Source organism: Amblyomma maculatum, chromosome 3, assembly GCF_055883805.1.
Source record: "Amblyomma maculatum isolate TAMU_Amacu chromosome 3, ASM5588380v1, whole genome shotgun sequence".
Lineage (NCBI taxonomy): Eukaryota > Metazoa > Arthropoda > Arachnida > Ixodida > Ixodidae > Amblyomma > Amblyomma maculatum.
In genome coordinates, this window is record NC_139346.1 from 217007201 (window position 1) to 217033545 (window position 26345).

General features: G+C 46.1%; 1 protein-coding gene across 3 annotated transcripts in view; it reads left to right on the forward strand.

Annotated features, from left to right (window-relative positions):
- LOC146197708 (uncharacterized) overlaps positions 1-26345 on the forward strand; it is a 119831-nt gene that overhangs the window by 71224 nt on the left and 22262 nt on the right. For 2 of the 3 annotated variants that reach the window (XM_084599621.1, XM_084599619.1), the window contains exons 2-3: positions 19681-19867; positions 22961-22991. In XM_084599621.1, the coding sequence (XP_084455747.1) occupies positions 19754-19867; positions 22961-22991 (145 nt within the window). In that variant the 5' untranslated portion in view covers positions 19681-19753. Of the gene's footprint in view, positions 1-16754; positions 16813-19680; positions 19868-22960; positions 22992-26345 lie in introns of all 3 variants that reach the window. The other variant, XM_084599620.1, reaches the window with a different exon arrangement.

Consider the following 26345-nt stretch of genomic DNA (forward strand, 5'->3'; position numbering starts at 1 on the left):
CCAGGGCTCGCCGCTGACATATCGCCACAGCTGTCACACTTGTGCCTATTATTTGTGGAGGGGGTAGCATGCGCTGCGAAAACGCCGTCCCCCTGCAACGGCCTGTATGGAATCCGCTCGGGTTGGTATATTCCGCAAACGGGGCAACCTTACCAAGCCAACCCGACATTCTTGCGTTGTTCTTCCCCCTTTTTTTTTTGTTTATTAGTTCAGGAGTTTGGTGTCCGATTTGGGCTCTTTCCGTCGACTGGACGCCTGCAGCTTTTGCTCATGAGTGACGAGCACGTACTGGTAAATATATCTGCCACGGCTTATATAGCCTAAAATGGACGCACTCCACCCCGAATACACCATAAGGTCTGAGAAAATCACTGAGCCGGTTTTTGTAAGAGGCCCATGCAGACAAGGTTGTCCGAGCCGACAATAACGGCATTTCAAAGGTCTAGACACAGGCGAGTCAAATGTCCCATGCAAATCCCCCACGTGCTCGCGTTGAACCCAATAATACTCTCCGGCACTCAGAAAACTATATTCGACTCAGGGCGAAGCATGGCGCGCTTTCATTATAAGTAAACAAACCAACAAACTACATGCCCTGCACCATTGCGATTCGCGCACAAAGCGCGCGAATTCATAGTGAATATGGCGCTTGCCAAATACTATATTCCACAGGCCGCCACCGTGCAATCGTGCCGGCTATCTGACGATAGTATACGTTCGTGCGGATAACGAAAAGAAAAACCGACAAAGAGAAGGTCGCTAAATATTCATCAGAGCTGCTTCTCACTTGCACACTGTGCTTGCGCTCGCCGAAGTATTACAACAGGGGACGGCGGCGGGACCCCCAAGGGTGCCAGGAAGGTACGTGGCGCCGAAGGGAAAGCGGCATAACGTACGGACGTGCCGGCGCGTGACGTGTGACAAGTAGACCGTGCAGAGACTCCCACCCGCTCCTTCTCGCACTCTCCCTCGTTCCCCAGCACCACACTCGGCATAACGCACCTGTGGTCGCCAGTGCCGCGATTTCGAGCACGAAGGCTCCTCTTTCCCCTCCTCACCCCTCCTCGATGCGCGCTCATCCGTCGATTTCCGGCGGATGCACTTCCGACACGAGCCCTCCTTTTTCACTCTTACGAAATTATCCGCATCGCAGAGCCGCGTGTACGATTCGATGCCAAATCGGTGTTCGCAGGACGGACTTTACTGTCTTAGAGAAGGGGCTCTTCCTCCGCCGCACGCTGTCGTTCACAACTACGAACTGTAGAGAATGCTATCCAGATGGGCCTGATCCATTTAGGAGTTTGGGTGGACGCTATCGTGTGTCTGTGCGCCGTGCTATCGAATAGCTTAAAGCAGTATGTAGACAGCATGCTTCTGCTTTTAAAAAAATGATGCGTTAGGCTTAGAGATCAGTGTAAACAGATCACCAAGTGGTGATCTGCTATGAACGCCTAGTAATTTATAACTGAATTTGTACAGTTTTGGCTCCTGTTTGAAGAAATGGACGATGTCTGTGATGTGAAAGGTGGATTTGGGTCTTTATGTCTCCGGAGGTTCGACAAAACTGCCACACAGTCGCTATGACCATCATCACCGCCTAAATATATAGCGTAACCTACGCCCACTGCAAGCCAAGGACCTCTATTACATAACTCATTAATTAACCCGATCCTTTGCTGGCTCCGATCATCTCATCCCTGCAAACGTCTTTATCTCATTCGCCTATCTGTCTTTATGCCACCCCCTAATTTACGCTTTGCCTCCTTTAGAATATACTAATACCGGTTTCCATTGGGCTAACAGGAGCACTTTTAGCTGCACTAAAAGTGCTCTCGTGAGTTTCGGCGCCTACCAGTGGTCGAACAGGAGCAGTAGCGTTGTGTTCTATTGGCAGAGGAGGCGTGCATTTGGGGTCCCGAGAGCAGCCGAGAGCAGTCCATCGCCAGCGGCGGAGTACAGGGAGAACGAAGGAAGTCACGTGACCTTTTTGACGTCGGGACGGGATACGGACATACGGGCAACGCGAGCGCGGAAAAAGTTTGACCACATGATGCCTGACGTCACGCGCTCTCCCTCGCTAGGTTGCTCTCCGAGCAGCGTGAATGTTCCGTTGGGGAGACGAGAACGCGCGTCCCCAGTGCTCTCGTGCGCTGCTCTGGCTGCTCGTTCCTCTTGCTCCTGTTCGCCCAATGGAAACCGGTATAAGTTACCTTTAAAGAGCGCCGGGTATCTTGTTTCGTGTTACATGCCCTGCCCATACCCATTCCCCTTGAGCCTCGCCGTGGTGGTGCAATGGTTAAGGCGCTTGACTGCTTTGCCCAAGGAAGTGGGATCGAATCCCGGCCGCAGCGACCGCTTTTCGATGGAGGCGAAAAACAAAGCGCCGTGTTCTATGCGATGTCAGCGCGCGTTAAAAAAAAAAAAAAGAAAAAAAAAACCTGCAGGTCAAAATTTTCGGAGCCCTCCACTACTGCGTCTCTCAGCCCGAGTAGCTTTGGGACGTTAAACCACATAAACCAAACCAAGCCATTTCTCTTTGATTTCGACCAGATTGCCATCAACACGAGTTTGTTCCCTGATCCAATCTGCATGCTTCTATACTTAACGTTACATCTGTCGTTTTCTTTTCTACAGCTCGCTGCGCTTTCTTCAATTTAAGTTCAAGTGTTTTTGTCCGCCCACACATTCCTGCGCCACTGATGGGAACCGATAGGATACAGCGTTCATATACTTCTATCTTGAGGGACATTGCAAAACAGTTGTTCACTTCGGAGTACCTGTCAAATACATTCCATCATTTTTTTATTCTCCTAAGTTATTTAACTCTCATAGTCTGGATCGATGGTAACTAAACATGTACACCTGCCCTAAGTAGATCTGTATTCCCTAAGAACTTTCAGTTATTCGCTGCCTAACCATGCCCAATGCTTTGTGTAAACGGCCGTTCGTTTCCGCCGCTGTTGAACATTATTTTGGATTTGTTGATAATATATTTTTAGATATACCGTTGGCCTCTCTACGTCGTCGAACGTACTCAGTTTTAACATTTTACATAAATTGATTGATTGATTGAATGTCCTTTATTGAATTGGAAGGCTCATGGCCATGGATGGGGATAAAGGGGAGTAGACAGAATCTTCATTGTTTAGGCCGTCACTCGAATCACATTGCTCTAACCAGGCCACTAAGCGAGCCATACTTGGCAAATATCATCTGTGTGTTTGCATCAGTTTCTAGAAGGGAACGGTAGTTCAGGCGGTAGGGTTCGATCTCGGGGCGTCCAGTAGAAAAAGCAGGGCATTCCCAAAGTAAATGAGATATGCCGCCGCAGGTTAGAGTCGTACAGTGGGGGCCCGTAATCATTTTCTCCTTATACTGACGCCAGCGGGCCATAATACGTGGCGTGTAAGCCGCATGGGCGATGAGCTTATTCAAAAAGACTTCTTGACTTCGGGTGAGGTGGGTTCTTCTCGTAAAAGGTGGGTCTGGTGTGGCCACCTGCATGCGATGCTGACTGAGGCTACGAAGACTGGTCCGAGTATAGTGCATAAGGGCAAGAGAAGGGGTGAGTTGCCCGCCCAAGGTCGAATAAGGATGAAGCAAGGGGGGTGGGGAAGTAAATGTGGACATCCCACCTGCCAAGGCAGCCGCGGCGTGTGCCGCCGCATTGCCCCCTGATTCGTCCGAGTGACCTGGGGTCCAGTGAATAGCGACAGTTCTGGTCGCGAGTTGGTGGCGTTTAAGGAGGCGCTGTATAGCCGTAGCTGTTGCATCTTGTGAACCCGGAGTAGCGATTTCCTTGTAAGCTTCAAAGGAATCAGTAAGAATACGTAGTGACCCAGTTCCGGTGCAAGGCACTCCTGACAAGGCTCCCCAAATCGCGAGGAGTTCAGCGTGAAGAGGGGTACCCTGAGGTAGATGGCAGGCATAAGCGCCTGAAAGGGAAGGGTTGTCATCGCATACCCAGGCCATAGATGCGAATTCGCTTGTAATGGATGCGTCGGTGTATATGTCAGTCGTATCGGGGATTCGCTCTTGTCGGTGATGGGCAGCTAGGAGCTCCCGGGGAATGACAAAATCGCGGTTTATAGGTCGGCGATGGACGCGTGTGACTACTGGCATCTCCCAAGGGGGAAGTGATGCATATAGGGCTGGTGTTTTGTCGTTACGCTGTTCATCCCAGGCCAGCAGGCGACGCCCCTGGACAGTGTTCTCTAGACGTATTCGATGACGCGTCTGTGACTCGGTAACGATGGTAGTGAGAGGTGGAAGAGCAGCCAAACGCTCAAGTTCGGCTATAGGAGTGTGCTTAGGTAGACCAGTAATAGTGCGTAGTGTTGCGCGATGAAGGCGTTCGACCTTAGCGAAGTCAGTCTTCGACAGTTGGATGACCGGTGTGCCATAGAGGATTTTTCCGACCGCCGCTGCTCTGGCCATCAAGCCAGCCTGCTTCAAAAGCCAGAATAATACCAACGAATTTGGGGTCACTTCAACTCCAGCTTTAAGGGTATGACTTGATAGTGTTAATGGCTCCCGTGTGCGGATCTTACAAGGGATCGTGCACACTGACAATTGTTTTCTCACCACTTTCCTAATTGGTGCCTTTGTTATCTCACACATATCGATTAACGTGCAGTCGTTGCCACGTTATGTGAGAGACCACCAGAGATAGATACAAAACCCGGCTTGAACAAAGCTGTACGCCTTGAGCGGTCTAGGGGTAGCGTGTCCGACGCGATATCCGAGGATACCGGAGGGCTCGCCTCTACTCGCCTCCAATTTCACCCTCTCATCTCAAGGAAGCCGTCGGAGTCGGGGGATCCTGACAACTCGGTCATGTTATGTGATATCGTGACGTCACACAACCCGCCCACCTATCAGTAGCCGGCTATGTCACCATGGCATGCTCGTGATTTTTAACGCGATAGCATTAAATGCCCCGTCCGCCGGCGTTGGCGTTGTGAGCGAAAAATCACGAGCACGACGCTGGCAGCTGGTATGGCCGAGCACTAACTGACATGACGTTTGTCAGGAACTCCTAATCACAAGGGATGGTGGTACCAAAATCAGCCTCCCAGGACTCTTGCATTAACGTTACGTAGACTAATAGCCTACTCTATCGTGTCGCACCCTTAAGGGCGGAGCTTAAATGTCCCCCCTAACTTTTTTCTTTTTTTTTTTTTTTATGGCAGGAATGCTGGACGGCTACAATTTCGCCTCGCGTCATTCGCAGATGTTTCAGCGTCCCTTTGTTCACACTTTGAGAAAATGACGTTTTCAGCTTATCAGCGCCCCTTGTCTGCGTTCCTTTACCTTCGAGCACGAGTTCATTGCATCCTTCGCTCTTGTCCGCGCTCGCATATGTGCTAACAGCGTTTCTCACTTCGAGTGCCTAATCGGTTGGTGCATAAAATGTGCCAGCGCTAACGTCCCCGGTTATTGCCATGCCGAGCTCACGTTTAGCACGATTCGTAAACAAGCGAAACTGGAAGCAATGTGTCGAGACGTCAATATAGGGCGGTAATTCTACAATATTACGTCACAGCTGAGGGCTTACAAATGACGTCCATTCTTGTTCTACCACTTGCGCACGCATGCTATTAAGTTATTGAACAGCACGCGTGCATTTCGGCAGTCGAGCAATAATAGGTCAGACCGCTAACTTTTTTCATGCCTCGTGTGACCTAAACCAGTTCGTTCTTTGAAATCGAAACGGCGTCAGAGACGGAAATAAAATCCTAAATTATTCGACGATCGTATATGTACACCGCGTGATGATTGATGTGTTCTAGTCTTATGTATGATAACAGAAAACAAAATATGCAACTAAATTAGGTGTCTATACACACACTTAATGCATCCTAGCGTTTATTACAGATCCTCTGACACGTACTGAGCGTAGTAATAGTACCCCACGGTGGGGGCGCGCCCTTGTTCTCTTTGGTAGCTGCACGTACTGAAAGGACGCAGACTGCAAGGTACAACTTGAGCTCGAGCCTTCAAGCACGGAAGACAGATATGGCGCGCACGACTCGGTGTTTTCCGTCCGAAACTAGAACGCAGGAAGTGAGTGTGACACTCGCCCCTCCGAAGCGCTCTGCGAGCGAGTACATCCGCTTGCACGGAAACGCGGTTGCATTGCTCAGCTTTTCTATCTGTCTCAAGGGTGCAAACTACCATGTAAGAAAAAAAAAGGAAGATAAATAACTGTTTATGGCTTCATGCTTGCTGAACCACATTAGGAAAAATCAGTTTGTTTTGGTTATGGGGTCGTCGTCCAAAAGCTACAAAGGCTGATGACAAGAAGTAGTGGGATCAATCAATCTGGCTTCAGGCAATTCATCGAGACTGGCAGAGCTATCGAAGATAGTCGTTAAGTGCAAAATGTCCCGACATAAGGAAGGATAATGTGGAGAAAATTGAGCATGCTCTAAAGAACGGCGGTAACCTAAAAATGGTCAAGAGGAAACTAGGCATAGGCACAAGTCAGAAGTATGCGCTAAGGTCTCGAAATAATTGAGACCCGAACATGGAAAAGAACAAACTAGTAAGAAATAAAGCCCATCAACGAATCAGCGGTAAGAGAGGAAGTGGAGAAATTCAGGATTTCGCTACGGAACAAATATTAAGTTTTATCTGATGAGGACTTAACTTAGTGCAGAAGCAATGAGTGATATTTTCTGAGTCATCATTACTCATCATTACTGAGTGCACAGTAGAAGTATGATAGTTAAGCGGTATATCGGTCAACTACCTAAGGAGACAAAGCATGACAACCTCCAACTCAGAATACTGGTTAAAGCTATCAAAGCTGATCAATAAGCGTAAAGTATCTGACATAAGGAAGTATAATATTGCACCCAGAAATTTTACATGTTGTACGCCTTGAGCCACATTACGCGCGCTAAAAGCTATTCATGTTTGCTTCGCAATGTTTATGTTAATTCATGTCTGTTTATTTTGAAACATCGAGGCGATGTTTTTTTTAAGGGGGGGGGGGGGGGGGGAGCTAGTAATGCCGCGAACTATTTAATTATTTATTTATTCTTATTCGACAGCCGCTCGCATGCGGCTTTATCATTGGGATTCTAGCGCGCTCATCGATTCTGTATTCCGTGTTTGTTCATGCTCGTTGTCGCGCGACGACGCTTTATCATTTCCTTGGTCGCGAAAAATGCTTCTGGACGTATCTCGAAGATTCCAGCTGCTCGCGCGTGTTTCTAAAATGTTCCAGGTCATGCTAGCACCGTTTGCGGCTTTATCTGGACCTTTCCTCGCCGCCTTTGAATTCAGTGCTGACAAGTGAAAGAATGTTGCCCCTTTCGCCCCCTTCGCCGATCGTCAGAGCCGATCAAAAATCTTGCTGGTGTCTCGCTGGTTGCCATAGCAATTTTGGGACCAGCCGTTCCACCGAAGCGGCGAGTGGGACGATGGGGCGCACAACAGATTTCAAAGAAGTTCACTGATACACGCCAAAACCATAATACAATGTTCAAAGGGAACTATACTCTTGTGGCAGCACTTTCGTGGTACAGAAATTCGGCGTTAACAAGGGCGCACAATTTTCCAAGCTTTTAGGGATCCGAAAAAATATTTCTGATGTTAGCTCGATTGCCTACCTTCTTTAATCTGTGGGAAAATTGTGGATCTGGGAAGCAATTGTTGTCTTTTCTTTTACCTTGGCGGATTCCTTCTTTTTGTTTTTGCGAGCATCGATTTTGATACGGACATGCCCCCGGATATTTTTTCTTCCTTGCTCCCCACTCAAATCTTCACCGGGATATTGGCTATGGTACAAAGCCGCATTTCTCTCCTGCTTAAATCACGTGTTTGGTTTTCGGGCTGACTATAATTAAATCCTGAATTGACTTCCGAAGACTAACGAAGACAAGGTAACCGTGAGACAGCCGTGGAGAGAGAGATTACTGCCTGGCTAAGGTCTTTAGCGGGCGAGTTGAGCCAGCAGCTCGTCTTATTGTATCATCCAACATGTGAATGACGTTGGCCAACCGTACATGTTGCGGGTTCTGAATAGGCACGTGGAGGGGGAGCCTAGAAGAGAAACCTAAAATAAAATGGTAAAAGAAAGCAAAGCACCGACCACCGGATTACCAGGAGACGAGAACAGAAAATGCGCAAGTGCGAATTCAAATTTGTGGAGTGATGCTCTAACTAACCGTTTTTTTTTTTCATTCCGTTTAATAATAATAATAATAATACTTTATTGCACTCTTCTTTTTGTCTTTTACAAGCACAGCCCGTCTAAGCAAGCAGTGCTTGTGGGCGGGCGGGCATATCAGTGAAGCAACAACAGATACATAAGAGCGATAAAAATGAGTGAGCATTATAGACATGCAAAAGAAAAGAAACATATAAATATTGAGTTAAACAAGTACAGTATAGGCTGGAAACGTAGTAGGATAATAATAATAATAACCGATTTGCGGGAAACTAAAGGCAGAAAACATTTTTATACAATATACATATTAAGCCTACGCACGTTTGCATCAGCAGCCAAAAACCAACAGAAATGTAACAGATGCACAGAAACCAGCACAGAAGTACAGCGCAATATGGGGGGAAGTCATATACAGGTATCTGCACGCAACACGAATGTAGCGGTGGGGAAGTGTCACTGGGAACATGCAAATGAAAGGGACCATCTTTTTAATTTTTTCCTGGCTTCCTTCAGGTTGGTCATATTGTTTAGTTCGGGAAATATATAGTTAAACATAAAAGGCACATAGTAGTGACGCATTCTTTTACCATAGTTTGTGTAAATTCACGGTATGCGGTATTTTCCTGTTCGTCTTAGTGTTTTTGGTTTGGTAAGGGGTGTTTTATACTCTGCTTGCCCAGAACACTATGCAAACTTGGAGCATTGCATCTTTTCATGCCCTGTCGCCCTCCAATCTCCTCACTTTCCACACCCTCCTCCCCCAACGTGGCGGGCTTGGTTAGCCTCTGACCAGCTACAAGATCAGTTGGCCTTGGCGACCCTGGCCCAGGGCATTCTTAACGCTTAATGTAATGCGTTATAAATAAAGTTGTTTCCTCCTCCTCCTTATACTCTGCTTTATGATATCTTGAAGTAAGAACGGCGTAAATGTGCAGCTGCTGTATGTTTAACATTTCAATTTCATTCATTACGCTACTTATTTTCAAGTTATGCAGTCTATACTGCCGTAGACTATATTTCTAGCAATTCTGTGTAGGAGCCTGATTATTTTTTTCCTTTCTGTTAGCTGAACAAAAGCCATACACACTAATGCCGTATCGAAGCACGCTTTCTCCAAGAACATCACACATTTTATACCTAGTTTGAGCGCCACCACCCTCACGCAGGCTACTAATGAATGATGCTACGTACTGTTCGAAGTTTTTTACAAATATGTGTAATATACTCGTTCCAGTTTAGAAACGCGTCTAGGCATAAACCAAGGTATTTTACATGTGTACTATAGTCTAGAGGAGGATAGTGGCACCGTTCACACTTGTTAGGATACAGATACATCATTGCATAGCTGTATTTGCTTATGAGGGCTCCTTAACACATAAGTTTTGTTTTATTTTAATTAACAAGTATGTAATTCGAGTTCAACCAACCAAGAACACTACTTATGTCTGTTGGTAAAAGTTTAGTAGCCTGTTCATATGACTAGTGCGTGAGAACAAGGGCAGTGTCATCAGCATATTGATACGCGCGGGAGGATAAAATTAAAGTTTGAAGGTCGTTGACATATATATTAAACAGCAGGTGTGCGACTGTCGAGCCCCGTGGAACAGCATATTTAATAGACATATTTGTCCCTAACACATTTTCTAATTTTGCGCTCTGATATCGCTCTGAAAAATAGTTCGCGGAAAGATTATTAAACTTACCCCTAAAACACTTTGAATTTATATTTTGGATCAACGGATTATGGTCAACCGTATCGAAGGCTTTTGTCATGCCTAAAAGCAAAATTAGTGAAATCTGGCTGTTCTCAAGTGCGCCATTGATCACATCGTTCAGGTTTTCTTATAAAGTCGTCGTGCTCTTGTTTTTTCTTAAACCAACCTGTGTTTCCGAAATTAAGAAATACTTGTCACAGAATTTAACCATAACATTTGCAAGATATTTTTCTATCAAGTGAGATAACACTCATATGATGGCTATAGGTCTCCAGTTATTGCAGTCGTTTTTCGTACCCTGCTTATATATAGGGCGGACAACCGAATCTTTCGTATTCTCTGGGAACTGTCCTGTATATAAGATACCGTTTAGTAATAATAAAATAATACAACTGAGCTTGTTGATATTTGCTTTAATGTCTCTCGGCCTTATGCTATCAAATCCCGCAGGTTTATTTTGTGGAATGGATGCTACAAGATTCTCTAGATCATCTGGTGCTATGTCTGGAAGGAAAGCTGAGTTATACATTACTTGGCAGAAGTGGTGCTTGGAATTCTGTTGCTGCTATTTGTTATCGAAGTTGACCAGGGGCAGCAAGAAAGGCAGCATTAAATGTGTCTTAAAGATAAGGAATCTTGTAGATTTCCGAATTCCTTCATAATAGTAATATCTGCATTGTGTTGCGTACCTCTACCCATCATTTCATTCAAAGTTAACCATATTTTATCTTTTTTTTTTTTGCTTTCTCTTTGATCTCTCCAGTTTTCGAAGTTTTTTTTTTCTTTTTTCTTTTTTTTTTTTTTTTTTCTAGCCTACGGCTAGCTGTGTCTTGATTGCGCAGTGAACGGAATTCCTGTATCAGTGCAATGTCGTCAGGTTTCTGTCTCGCCCCTTTTCCAAGCTTGTTCTTTTAAGTGACATAAGGCTAGAATTTCCTTATTTATCCACTTTTTTTCTGTCTGCCGCTGTTTAATTCGGACCCTTTTTCTAGACGTTTCATATATGCTTTTGAATTGTCTGACCATCTGTTCATACAATTCCAAATGATCAGATGCTTTCATGGTGTCCCATTAAATTCCTGTATACAAGCTGGTCAACTTTTTATTATCAAATACTTCAACAAATTGTGTATTTCCTTTAACATTATCACAGGGACCAAATAACGTTAAATATATGTAACAATGATCGGCTAGCTTCTTTGTTATTATTCCAGATAATGGAGTGAGGTTAGAGGATTGGCATAGAACGTGAGCAATACACGATTTGCTTAATTTGTCTTTCAGGTACTCCTCTCATGTCACTCCAGTAATGGCATTCTCAACAGAGAATGGGGATAATATATCTAGGTATTCTCCCACTTCTTTCGTCGATTGGTTTAATGAGCCGATGTTAATATCACCTGCAAGGATGAAATTCTCGACGGAATCAAACTGTTTTAAAAGCGTTTCCATTGCAGTAAGAAAGTAATGGATGTCAATAGAAGAAGGACGATAGATTGCGGAAGAAAGAAATGTAGACCGTTTATTCGATATTCTAATGGCTACTGACTCGGCAGCTTTAAGGGACAGCTCGACTTGCTCCATTCCTTTTTAACGAATACAAAAACGCCACCACCTCTCCTGTTCTCTCGACAATAGAAGTGCGAATCAAAGCCATGCAATCTATACGTGCTAATGTTACGCTGACATTTATTTCTGTTAAAATGAGTATATTCGGGAGTTTCTGCTTTCCGCTTAAGTGAGTAATTAATTCGTTCCAGTGTTTTCTGATACTACGAATATTTCACATGGACAACTTCTATACATCTAACGCACCTTTCTTCCGTGAGGACCATCTCAGCGTAAGAGTGCTATTCCTTGAAATCTTGAAAGAGTGCCAAATCGTCTACTGATTTGATTCTTATTTCTGATGTTCCTCCCATTTTCCTTACAAACACTGCACCATTGCGTGCCCATACGAATTGTTATGCCTTCTCAGTTGCTTTCAGTTTGGTGGCCCACATAAGCTTTCGAACATATTGAGTCACGTTCTCATTGATAAAAATTCCCTCGTCTCAAAGTGCCGTCTTTTTTGCTATTAATGTGTCGCGAGTTGTCCGATCTCGAAATCTCACCAATATAGGTGGGATTCCTTCCTTAGTTTTTAGCCTGTGCTTTGCCTCAATGCTGTCAGTAGCCGGTGTGGGCAATCCAAGCTTGTCTGCAATGTCATATAACACGCTCACCAGATTTTCATTCTCCTTCTGCTCAACACCGTGTATTTCAACGTTATTTCGCCGTGAGTACAGTTCCGCGTTGTTCATGGTTACCTTGATCTGTTTGATTTCGTCATCTTTTTCTTTCATTTGTGTCTGCAAGCCACCAACGTCTTTCTCGAGTTCGTCAACTGACTTCTATACGAGTCAGTACGAGGAAGTATCAAACAAGCTATCGGGATGACAGCTTGTTTGTTGCTTCCTTGTACTGATTTGCCAAAAACTTGGAACTTTCTTCTATAGCAATAATCGTTTTTATTTATTTTTCTAGGGTCTTTAATATGTACTTCTGCTTAACATTTTGGACATTACTACCTCAATTCTCGTCAACATTTGTTGGAGGTTTTGTAGTGTTTCAGTTCCCTGTCGGAGAGCAGGAGAATTTAACGCAGGAGAGCGTTAGCCACGGAGGGGGGAAAACCCCGCGAAAGGTTCGCCGACTCGGATCCAACGCACGTGCATGGTCGAACGGAAGCCTTCCCACGTTCGCCTTCGAGCGTCGCGGACTCACGCCACAGGACGCGGGCGGTGCGGGGGCACAGATCGCTATCGAGGCGGTCAGCGAAGCTGCAGTTTTATGGACTCGTAAAACGTCCCAGACCGGTTCAAAAAGCTCGCGCTTTTGGCGCGGCTCTCCTGCTGTGACCGGGATCAGCAAGGAAAATCGCGTATCTTCAAACAAAACACTTCGCTCCATATCCCCGCCAAAGAGCGCCGCTACAGCTGATTCTAGAGTGGCTCGTGAAAAGCTGGGAAAAAGGCCTACGACAGGTCATAAGTTTGCTAGTGAAAGGCATTCCTTGGCGCTATACGACGTGAAATATCCATCACTGAGGCAGGTATACATGGCTGTATCTTTGGCACGAAGTGCGCAATTTTTCTGGGGGTAAGGAACTGGTGGTGCGGAGACACTACCCACGCTCTGATTCATTTGCGAGGCGTGCAACGGAAGGCCACACAGGTGTGGCTTGTTTGCATAAAATTTACGGCTGCTACTGTCAAGTCGCCTCGAATGGCATTAATTCAAGCGGTGGAAAAGAAAGCAAATACAGGAGACAGTACTTTCTTATGCCGTCATGATCATAGTTTCAGTTAACTTGTGTGGTGATCGGTAATCGCACTAATGCCGGATTCAAATATTGTATAACGCTCCTCAAGATGGATTCAGACGATGGACGCCTGCGGATAACGTGGTATCGCACTTCGGCTCTGCGAGGTTTGGTCACCATGTTGGAGATGCGGGCTTATTCTCTTATCGCTACGTATGAAGGGCGGAACAAGTGTCAGTATACGCAGATTAAGCACGCACTAGACTGCTTTCACTAACGTGGCGATTGAAATTCCGGCGTCTGCCATTAGAAACGGAACCTTTGGCATTTCTCACCCCCTTTTTGTGGTCCGTAGGCACCTCACGGGGGGGGGGGGGGGGGGGGGGGGGATAGTGCTCACTACATGGCTCCTAATATGCGTGCCAAAACCGGTCCATGGTTTGAACCGACCTTCAAAGAAGGAAAGGAACCATTGCCCTCAATGTGCTGAGCAATCGGAGATGTAGGCAAATCCATAGGCGCCCAGGCTCAAGATGTGGCGGAAAGCTCCCGTCGCTGAGCGTGATAGTCTATTATGTCTCGCGCTGCGGTGTCTCAGAAACGCAGTTGCGCGTGAGAGGTTACAAAACACGCACATCGCACATGCTGACTTTCTCGACACGTTTGTCTACACACCTAGCTTCCTCTGCGAACTGCTCAGGGCGAATTCATCTGCCGCGCCCACGAAAGCGGTGCAGCGCGAGGCCCACACATTATGGGCGAGACGTCAGCTTCGGGGACGACGCACGCCTTGCAAGCTTTCGCCTGTATGCAAGTATTCGCAAGACTCGCCAGCAACCTGTGTTCCTTCCTTCTCACTTTCATTCCGGTGTCTGTCTTATTTCTTATCGTGAAGTAAGAGGGTGTGTTTGCTTGAGGAAAGGCGTTTGAAAGAACTTAGGGGTAGGCATTAGAGGTGTCGTATAGGAAAAAGGTTCTCTTTCTAGTATTTTAAGGGGGAAAGGCTAGTAGGAGTGTCTGGTGATGCGCCTCTTGCATGATGTCGCGTACGAACGTAGTCTACAAGCTGTTATTCATATTGTTATAAATATTTGATCATGCGTCCTTGATCTTCTGTAGTCAGCTGTCGAGCATTATCTAAATATAGAATCCGAATTCGTAATAAGCGCAATAATTTTCGAGTCTCGTTAATCGCCCAGTGCACAACACAAGGACGGGAGACACCAAAGAAAAGCTATGTAGACATTGCAAGCAGTCTTACCCGGCTGTCCCAGTCCTGCACATTTGCTGATCATTTTGCGTATATATAGTGCAGCCTAGTTCTACAAACCTACCTACAGTTCTACCACATAAGTCAAAGACCGCAACTAACATCTTGGCGAGCCGGAACGCTTAGCCAAAGTATCACGTAGGCAGTACGAAATTCCAGAACAAAGAATAGAAAAAACTAAACTGTACAATTTATACGGTGGTCGCTCTCCCAGCAGCTCATAAGCACTCACTGCCAATCAGACGCCAAGGGCGTTTGCGAGAGCCAAGGCTGTTCGCTTGGTGTCCACTTATTGATCCGGCGAGTGCTCCAGTATTGGCGGACTTTAAATAGCCGCCGCTGACTAAAAGTGGCTGCTGCAGTTTCGTGCTTTCTGAACAGGGGTTTTTGTTATAGGAGTAGCAAGCGCTTTGCACCTCATTACGCATTGCTGGCAGCAAGGGACGAGTAAGACCTGGAAAGCTTAGAACTACCATTCTTAACGCAGCTCATGAGGCGCGCTTTTCATTTATTGATTTTTCTAATGGATGATATGCTTTTAGCGCCCGTTGTCGGTGCACACCCAGGGAAAATCGGCGCCGAGTCGAAGGAGAAGATGGAGGCAAACTGCAGACGAACCTAACGCTATACGAGGAGGAGGAAACAACTTTATTTAACGCATTACTACGCGTCAAGAATGGGCCAGGGTCACCAAGGCCAACTGATCTAGCTGATCAGATGCTAACCAAGCCCGCCACGTTGGGGGAGGAGCATGTGGAAAGTGGGGTGATTGAAATGCGATATGGCATGAAAACATGCATTGTTCGAACTTTCGTGAGTTGCCCCCTGGTTCCTATGCATGCTGCGCTGCACATGCGTGGACAGGTATCTTCCTTCGCTCAGCGCTTTTTTATTGATGCGAAACTATATCACTTCTGGATGGACACATCAAATTCACCGCCAATACGAAGGCGATCCTAGGCCAACTCACAAAGCTGCAAAGGAACAAAACTATCTCACTTTTCGGTGGACACTTCGAACGCGCTGCCAGACTGTGTCTGTGTATGCGAACGGAAGGGGGGGGGGGGGGGCGGTAGGTGGACGTTTCGCAGAAATAAGACGCCCTTGAGCGCTGTAAGCCTCGTCGCTTGTATCTTGGCCGCACACAGAGGATCAGCACAGCGCGTCCGCCATCGTTCATAATGCCGTCCGTACCAAAGCACAGCCAAGCCGATCAACTTCTGTGCATGAAACTCCAACGATTCGTCGCGGCACGCGGAAGCGTTCATGACCTCCGTCATGCTCCCCGTTAGCACGTGCAGCGGTGTCACCCTTCATCATAGTGGGCTGGTTTGAGGAAGCGGCTAAGCGTAACAAATGACCAGAAATGACCATGGCCGAGCATGGAGCCAGACGACAGGACAGTAATAAATGCATGTTTACAGCTACTCTCGACTATAACAAAGGCAGTGATTCTTTTTTGCCGTTTTTCAGCTGGGGCCATTGCGCCTTCATGATGTAATAACTTCAAGCAAGGTTGCTGCAAATCAAGCTTTAGTCTGTTGCTAGTAATACAAGCACGCACCGGCTAAGTATCATAATTTCTTGCAAATTATGATACTGAATGATTATGAAATTTGCCCAATTGCAAATTTCTTGCAATTGGGCACAGTAGTCGAGCGCGGTAACCGCTGCGCCACCCGGACGGGGCAGGTATATGACGAAGGACTGCACGAGTCGTATCAAGCTTTCCTTCCTCATGTCACTTCTATTGGTGACTCTGTTTAGAAATCTCATTGCATTGGCCGTCTCATGTGAGCTTATAGACATGCATCTCATCATTTAGCCCCGCCGGGGTGGTGCAGTGGTAAGACGCCCGACTACTGTGCCGGAGTACCCGGGTTCGAACCCGACCTCGGCAGCTGCGTTTCGATGGAGGCGAAACGAAGAGGCATCCGTGTGCTGTGCGATGTCAGCGCACGTTAAAGATCCCCAGGTGGTCGAAATTACTCCGCAGCCCTCCACTACGGCTCCTCTTTCTCTCTTTCCACATTCACTCCCACCTTCCTCCTTTTCCTTGCGGCGCGGTTGAGGTGTCCACAGCAAACAAGTGAGACAGTTACCGCGCCTTTCCCTTCCTATAAATCAATCAATCAATTAATTGGATTCGATGATCATGCCTGAGACTGATTTCTTTTTTTCAAGATAGAGATGGTTCCGCCGTCACCCGTGTTTAACCTGATTTTTTTTTTTTTTCATATTCTGTCTTCTGCTTGGGTCCATCGGGTGACCGTCCCTTCTGCGCAGGGCGGTACAGCAGGAGCTCCGACTTCCTGGGCGAGCAGCAAAGCCCGGTATTTCTCAGGTATTCGTCCACGACATCTATTGGTTCCTGAAGTGACGATTCCAGCTGGCTGTCGCTGCCATGGATGACCCAGATCGTGATGTCGTCATCCTAGATTGTGTCATTGACGTTTTCGACTTTTTAGAGCTTGCGTGCAAAACCGATCACTATCGGGTTGAAGAGCACTGGCGAAAGGACCGATCTCTATGGAATGCCGGGGCTTCCCAGCGTTTGCTCCTCGAACCTGCTGTCTCCGGCTGCGAGGAGCTCCCTTCTGTCGGACAGAAAGACTTTTACGTAATTGTAGGCTCTTTCGCCGAGGTCCTTGCGCGAGATTAGGGCTAGGATATCCGAATGGGCGGCCTTGTCGAATGTGGTTATTGGCTTTGGTGGAACAAGTGTTGTCGTCCAGGATATGATGTTTCAGCTGGAGCATAGCGTCCTGCGTCAAGAGGTGAGGCCGGAATGCATGTTCCATTACTTTCCACACGTACGAGGTAAGCGAGATTGGTATAGTCTTCGTACTTGGGTTGGCCCTTCAGCTTAGGCAGCACGATTATAGTTCAGCATGCGGACGATAACGGTTTTGAGATGAGAACAGGGGGTATTTTATACCAGGCTGATACCTTATCGTCTACCTCGCCTCGTCTTCACACTCCGAAAGACCGCAATTTACTCCCCAACGATGTCATAGGGATCCGCAGAGTCCCTGATCAGTCGCCCCTCGGCGTGTCGCGTAGATTCGCGTGTCCGCACACGGCAGCATTCAACGAGGAACACCCTGTTGAGCAACCGGACGGCGTGGTTGTGTCGAAAACTCGGAGCAACGATCGAGCTCGGCGATGGGGGAGAGTGGGACACCCATCCTCGGCCGAGCGTGCGGTCAGCCGCGCGCTCGTCCAAACACTTCACGTGGAGCTCGCGCAGGGAGAGTCCACGAATCGCAGCCTGTTCCGTTACGCAAGAGGATGCGCGCCGCTGCAGCAAGGTCTCCGAGCAGCAGACGTGCGAAAAGCAAACAAGGAAATAACTCGGAGCACATAGCCTAGGTGCGTGTCGACATCCTTGCTGCGAGGAGTATCCTATGTGCATTTCCTGCTCGTGTGTGTTGGGCACGGAGAGGGGCTGAAAATGATAAAATAAAAGGAAATTTTGATTGAAAAGGCACCACAGTGCGTAGCGTGTGTTCTCAGCATTCCCCGCCAGTACTTTACTTTCACGATCCTTAGAGCGCACTCCAAAGCGACGACACGGCATGCCGGCAGCTGGGAGGGACCAAGTCGATAATTCGGAAGGATTGACAATCGAACACACTGGGCTCGAATGTTATTACCTGCGCGCGCGCGCGCGCGCGCGTGTGTGTGTGTGTGTGTGTGTGTGTGTGTGTGTGTGTGTGTGTGTGTGTGTGTGTGTGTGTGTGTGTGTGTGTGTGTGTGTGTGTGTGTGTGTGTGTGTGTGTGTGTGTGTGTGTGTGTGTGTGTGTGTGTGTGTGTGTGTGTGTGTGTGTGTGTGTGTGTGTGTGTGTGTGTGTGTGTGTGTGTGTGTGTGTGTGTGTGTGTGTGTGTGTGTGTGTGTGTGTGTGTGTGTGTGTGTGTGTGTGTGTGTGTGTGTGTGTGTGTGTGTGTGTGTGTGTGTGTGTGTGTGTGTGTGTGTGTGTGTGTGTGTGTGTGTGTGTGTGTGTGTGTGTGTGTGTGTGTGTGTGTGTGTGTGTGTGTGTGTGTGTGTGTGTGTGTGTGTGTGTGTGTGTGTGTGTGTGTGTGTGTGTGTGTGTGTGTGTGTGTGTGTGTGTGTGTGTGTGTGTGTGTGTGTGTGTGTGTGTGTGTGTGTGTGTGTGTGTGTGTGTGTGTGTGTGTGTGTGTGTGTGTGTGTGTGTGTGTGTGTGTGTGTGTGTGTGTGTGTGTGTGTGTGTGTGTGTGTGTGTGTGTGTGTGTGTGTGTGTGTGTGTGTGTGTGTGTGTGTGTGTGTGTGTGTGTGTGTGTGTGTGTGTGTGTGTGTGTGTGTGTGTGTGTGTGTGTGTGTGTGTGTGTGTGTGTGTGTGTGTGTGTGTGTGTGTGTGTGTGTGCGTGCGTGCATGCGCGCTTTTAAATGTGAGCCGTTATACGAAGCACACTCTGAGCTTTTATACGGGGCACACCCCGATCCGTTACGAGGTTGAAACCCGTCCAAAGCCACTGACTGAAGCGTTCCAGATATATAGTAAGAAAACGGAGAGGCTGCAGTACGGCTCGGCGCTACGCATCAAAGCAGCCCGGGGAGAAAGGTACGAGAATGATTGTGAGCTTAAATTAACGCTTGGACACCTCACGTCGAAACGGCCGGCAGGGAAGAACAAGGTATGAACAAGAAAGCAGCGAGGCACAGCGACTTCTTCACTCATTTCGTGTGAAAACGACCTTTTTACACTAATTCCATGTGAACTCGGCATGAAAAATTACGATTATTTGCTTAACTCAACTACGACTTTTAATCAGTGCATTCAATGAGAGAGGCTGCTTTGGATGCTTGGTCGTCGCATGATCAAGACCATGCACGCTTTGTTACATGAAGCTGAAACCATTAAACATTCTCCAATAAAGGGTCATTTAGCTATACCATTGCGTATTTAAGCTGATTATTATTATTTTTTTTTTTACGCGAACAGAGCATTATCAGAATAACAGCTTGAGGGGCGAGCTGAAGAGTTTTGAAGAGGAAGTGCGTGTTCAGCTTCATATTACAGTTGGTAGTGAGCGCCTGTGTTGTGTTTCTATCCACGTGTTTGTGTACGTTGCGCCGCAGTTCTGGGTACTAGACAACATTATGTTGCGCTGTTGCCTTCCGAGTGCAAGGCAGTACCTGTGATGGGATATATACCCAATGGAACTCTACTCCACTTTATTTCCTGCCCAGCGCTCTCCAGAGCCAGCCGAAACAGCAGCAGTAGGAGTAACCAGCAGCCCTGTACTTGGCGGCGGCGGCCGCGATGCCTTCGGACGGGAGCAGCGTCGGCAGCGGCGTCCGCCGCGTCCGGTCGCCCGAGGCCAGTTCTGGAAACCGCGTCGTCACCCGCCGGTTCGTCTCCAGCCCCGCACCGCTGGTGAGTGCAAAAACACTTCTCGTGAGCTGAGCGATCCCAAGGGCCCTCCTATTTCGCCTAGTTTATTGAACGTCAGAAATAAATGACATATAAATCAGTCAGTTAGCCAGTGGTGACCCAACAATAAATACATAAATGAATGAATGAATCAGACAGTCAGTGGGTAGGCCGGTTATCACTGTTCGAAGTATCAACGCTGATAACAACAAGTGGTGCTTCCGTCCAGTCGAAGAGTCTCAGTGCAGGATTTCATGCACGGTGTTGGATGCTCATATGAAGTGGTATCTCATTGCGATATCGGGCACTCGTGGCGCCATAAGATGCATGACATATAGACTAACACCGTGTTTACAAACAAAGGGGCGCTCGCGGCGTCGCAGCCGACATGCATGACGGTTTTGCATGATCAATCACATAAGGCCAAAGGGGGAAGGAATGCCGGTATAATGAAGCATAGGGCATTGTGGGGATACAACAGGTATGAGGTTTTGAGGGTACATGGAAAGGAATTATGGTGCCCGGACTTACTTTCGGAAATGCAGCTTTGTGCCTAAAATCAGAGGTACAGTCGACATTAGAAATAAATCAGAGATCCGTTGGAAGATTAGCACTAGGTGCCCACGGCAAAACCACAAATGAGGCGGTACTGGGAGATATGGGCTGGGCATCTTTCGAAGTACGGGAAGCTCAGAGTAAAATATTATATGAGGAACGCCTGAGGAAATTGGACAGTAACAGATGGGCAGCTAAAGTATTTAAATACCTGTACTTAAAAAGCGTTGACTCACAATGGAGGAAAAGAACTAGGAAACTAACTAGTAAGTATTCTAGTCACAAAGACGGTGAAATAAAGAGCATTAAGCAACAGGTGAAAAACACAGAAGGTGAAAATTGGATAAATTCGATAGAAAAGAAACAGAGTGTGGAATTATACCGAAAGTAGAAAATGCAGATCAGGAAGGAAGATTTCTTTGACAACTCAAGAGGCAGTGCCCTACTTTTTGAAGCTAGATCAGGGTGCCTTAGAACACGCAACTACAAAAAGAAATTTAACAATGGACATGACGCATGTGCTGTATGTGGTGACTCTAGTGAAACAATTGACCATATTATGCTCGAATGTAATGGTATCCATCCGGAAGTCGATGCAGGCGCAATCACTGTTCCTGAAGCTCTGGGGTTTAGAGATACCAGTGGCCGGATGAATAAACCGGCGGTGGAAAAAATTTACTAGCAAAAAACGGCTGGAAGATTGGTGGCTTAAAAGCAGAGAAGTGACATAATGTTCGTAATGTAGAAACAAAAATTTAATAAATAAGATAATGGTTTAGTTAACCAATCTAAATCAATAATTAAGATATACGTAGAAAAATGAGCATGATAGCTACTGCTACCACCCCGTTTCAAAGGGGACGCTCCTATATTCCATCCATCTATCCATCCGATTGAGGATGAAAAATGGGGTTAGCGCCCACAGGAATACACGGAACCGAAATATTTCTAAGCAGTTTTCTCATTTCACAGGGCACATATGATGTCGTTATTTAGCACAGAGCAACCATGAACATCCTAGAACAGATTGTGAAAGTATGAAATCTCATTACCGAAGCGAAGTATTTCTAAAACGTCGCGAAACGTACGAATGTGTGAGTTGGGAGGGCGACCCACAAAAACACAAGTTAACACAACTTACCGCATGATTTTTCTCGTTTCGCAGAGCACCAGAAGAGGTGGCCGCTCGTTAAATATTGGCAAGCGCTTTGAAGAAGTATGCTGCGTCATTGCAGAGGCGGTCTATATTTAAAACTCTCCGAATAACCTATGTTGTGAATCCAGACACCCCCAAAATGCTCATACAGTGAATCACGTAGTTCTGTTTACAGTCTGATATACTGCCGCATGGATAATACTGTCCCTCAAGCGATACATCCTAGACAGAATTACATTTAAAAGGCAGTTGTCAAACGCCGTACGACAATACGGACCGAACGAGAGTCGCGCATTGCAGCAGACGACAGCGCAGCTAGCGATACCCACCGCGGCCGCCTCCAGCTCCGGAGCGTCTGCTAGCGACTGGGCCGGTGGGGCATTGCCGTCTGCAACTGTGCGCGGTCAGTTTATCGTGCTGTGAACGGTCCCGCACGTCGTCAGACTTGCAGGTATAGCAAGGGAATGTAGTATGCCATGCAACATGATGTCGGGGCGTGATACAAGACGTTCACCAAAAAATGAGAAGGGTTCAACGCTGCTGAACCGAGTAAAATGTTGCAGTAAGTTGTGTTTACATGTGTTTCTATGGGTCGCCCTCCCAACTCGCGCCCGCATATGTTTCGCGGTATTTTAAAAATACTTCGCCTCGTTAATGAGACTTCATACTTTCGTGATCTGTTCTAGGATGTTCATAGTTGCTTTGTACCGAATAACGAGATCATAGGTGCGCCGTGAAATTAGAAAATTGCTGTGAAACTTTTCTGGTCCATGTATTCCTATGGGCTCTAAGCCTAGTTTTCAACCCCAACCGGCCCAGCCTGGCGACAGAAGCGCCACCGCATCGCGCTTGTCACAGATCGGTGCTGGTCTATTTTCTGCGGGTCTTTTACTTTCCGTGAGAGGAACGGTTTAGCAAATAACCCCCCCCCCCCCCTTTTTTTGTGTATTTTTTTTTTTTTTTGCGCGGCGCATTTTTTGTACGTCGAGTTTCCACGATAACTTCAGCTCTGTTTCAAGTCCCCTTTTGCACGATTACTTTTGCAGTTGGATCACTGCTTACTTGATTAAACACCTTTTGATTGTCTTGCATGTTATACACTCCTATCAAAATTAGAAGTTTCTTAGTGTCGCTTATGACCTGACATATATGACCCCTGGCCGTCTCTGTATGTGCGGAGAACACAGAAACAGGATAATAATTAAAAAAAAAAGTAGAGAGCTTTGCCTGTTATTAAACTCTATTTAATAAATCGGTCTTTTTTTTTTATTTCGCAAATCTGGCAGGCAGACGGTAATGGTAATGGAGTATTTCAGCAATGCGCGATAAGTCAAGTGTCTTGTAAAAGCTATATTTCCTGCATTTATTTTTTTTTCTTCAAACAGGACTCCGACGTTATCTCCAACACTAAACGAGGTAAGTGACATTTTGACATAAAATATTACGCCTGCAAACTCTGAGAGCAGTCTGAAAGCCACGCGCTGTACTGTGGTAATGCTAAAACGGCGTCGCTAAAAAGAAGAAAAAGACACAAATATTTCGGCGAGACTTAAACTCCGATTTCAAGGGAGCAGGAGGAATAAACAGTGGGTTGGATATATGTTTATTGTATTTATTTATCTATTTACGGTACCCCAAGGGCCCGTAAATGCATTGAAGAAGGGAGAGGGTTAACAACAAAAAATATGCATAACTGAAATGTTTACAGGGGTATGAATTTCAATGATAACTAAAATACAACAATAAATATAAAAAGTGTATACAAAAGAAGCAGCGCAAAAATCGTGTCAGTATACAATATTAGATAAAGGAGTACGAAAATGTGAATTATCTTTCATGGAAACAATATTTGCGGGAAGGTGGTTCCATTTAGTCGATGTTCGAGGTATGAATGACTGTAAGAAAGCGTGTGTATTGCATCTATAGAAGCCGATTTTATGATGATGGTCAATGCGATGTGATACGTAGTGCGGTTGAAGAAAACATTCGTTACTCAGGCTAGGATGATGACACAGCTTTTCAGCTTGTGGAATAGGACAAGCGATATATTTTGCGGCGTGATGTTAATGATGGAAGTTGAAGGTCGGACTTTATGGCTGTAATACTTTCCGTTCAGCTGTAATTCGAGTAAATGAAATGAACGGAGTTATTTTTAACAAGTTCTGTGGCGGTGATTAGCTTTTCATAACCTGGATCCCATACGGATGATGCATACTTCAATTTTGGGCGTATTAGTGTTTTATACAGCAATAATTTGAATGAGGCTGGAGCTCTGGAACAGTTACGGTGTAAGTAACCAATCATGCGGTTAGCGTTGCTAATTACATATTCGATATGGGTTGTCCACTTGAGGTTAGATGAAATAATTATGCCCAGGTACTTATATGAGTTTGCTGATTCCAAAGGAACGTTACTCAAATAGTAAGCATGCGGGGCATTATAAATCCTTGTTATACGCATGAATTTACATTTACTAATATTAAGTTGCGTTAACCATTCTTCACACCAGGTAGCAATCGCAGTGAGATCAATTTGAAGACAGTTAATATCATCTGAGTTTTTAATTTCGCGGAAAATGTCGCAATCATCGGCAAAGAGGTGCATGTTAAAAGTTATCTCAAAGGGCAGGTCGTTAACGTAAATTAAAAAGAGTAAAGGCCCTAGTACAGATCCTTGAGGTAGACCGGAGCTCACGTCAGAAAGCGAACAGTTGTGACCGTTAACTGATACGAATTGTGAACGGTTAGTAAGAAAGATTCAATCCATTCCAAAACGTTCGGCCCAATGTTAAGAGGACTAAGCTTGCGAAGCAGCAGTTTATGACAAATCTTGTCTAAAGCCTTAGAGAAATCTAAAAATATGCAACTAGCGAATGAAGATCGATCTAGAATGTGGTGTAGTTTATGGGTGAAGAGCTTAGTCTCACATGAGTACTACTTAAGGAAACCATGTTGTGTCATTGTAAAGAAGGAGCTTGATTCAAGAAATTCTGTCAGTGCTTTAAAGATTACGTGCTCTAATAACTTGCAGCTTGTACTTGTTAGAGAGATGGGGCGATAATTATTCGCAATGTTTTTGCTTCTTAAGAAGAGGAACCACATTCCTAATTTTCCATTGCGTAGGTAATGTACCGTCTTTGCCAAAAGTAACCAGGCTGCATGTTCCGCTTCTCGCTTGTATTCTAAAGCAGGCATGACACTCCAGAGGATCACAACTGTGCTCACATTTTGTGCTCACAATGCCGACTACTCCGCACTTAATATTACCGTCGTGTTTCTAATTTCCTCTGATATGCGGCCGTGCAAGGAAAAGGAACGAAACGCACTTTTACAAAGGTTAGGAGAGCAACTTTAATTCACGCTTTCATTTACAAGACTTGTTTGCTCACATTGTGCACTTATGTTACCGGATGTTTAGAAAGAACTTGCACCGTCTTATAGCATAACGTCCAATTGTAGCTGTGGTGAGAGAAGTGTGTGCGAAAAATAACAATGCTTGCGGCATGATAAAATTGCTTGGAGTTCAGTGCTTTACTAATTCACTGAAGTCATCGCAATAAAAGCCACAAGTTCCTCGTGGTTCACAATAGTTGTTGGCCAATAGCAGCTGATGCAACTGCGAATCTACTCCAACGTCGATACCTCTCTATCAACGTACTTTCATTCTAAAGCACTGCTTATTGCTAAAATAAGCTGATTCTGATCATGCCAAAAAAAAAAAAAGAACTGCAGGGATTTGAAGACATGCCATCCAGCAAACTATTTGGGTACTGAAGTTTATGAAACCGACTTAATGAAATGTTGCTTGGCTGTAGATCCCCTCCAGACACTCATTATGAGAAAAGTTCGAAAATATTTGTAGTAGTGATCCAGGTTGCGTGTTCTAGGCCCGGTTAGTTGTCGGAGCAGGAACAAGGACTAGGCGCTGGAAACCGGACTTTGAAGTCAGATGGAAAAACTTTTATGTACAAAATTTATTTGGGAGCGTTTTAGTAGGAGACTGACTGGAGCAACAGTCTCCGTTTTACCGATCCACGACGTACATTTGTCGTCCGTTTTATAGACCGTTTTATCATGGACGCTGCCATTTTGTGTATGTGGCACCATCTAGCGGCCGAGTTGTGAACAACCGCCATGCTGGTATGTGGGGTCCCATCCGCGGAACAGGCGACAAGTAGCGGAAATCGGCATTTTGGAGCTTTCGCGTGCAAATTTTTGCATTCTGAAAGTACCTAGCTGAAAGAAAAAAATGTTTTCAGTAGCAGCGAAGCCATTCGGTCCGAAATGACAAAAAATTATGCTCCTGATCAGGTCGGCTGAAGACTACAAGCCTGATTACAATTAGTGTGTAACTTTTATGTGGCTCAGAGAGGCGGCGGCGCACCACTGGCAGTGATGGCAGCTTTCGATCTACTTTTTATTCTTAAATGATTTCTAGTGACGGCTTGCCGGAACAATTTGAGGAAAGAAAGAAAGCGAATGTAGCAGTTTCATGTCACGTTTAGGAGCAACGCTAATCGCGCTAGATTTGTTCGGTCAACTGATCATTCATATACTCTTTACTGCTTGAGCGGCTACTGCGGAAGTTCCCACACCTCCACTGGTGTTCTATTCTTAAGTATTCATTATCCATTTCGGATCCATTTACTCTACCCTGGCTACATTTTGTTGGGTGACAATCAGGCAGGGTGTTCAAGCGTCCACTACCAGGCAATCGCATTTCAGCATTGCCTACATGACTCAACCACCTGTTTGCCGGTATGTGAGGGGA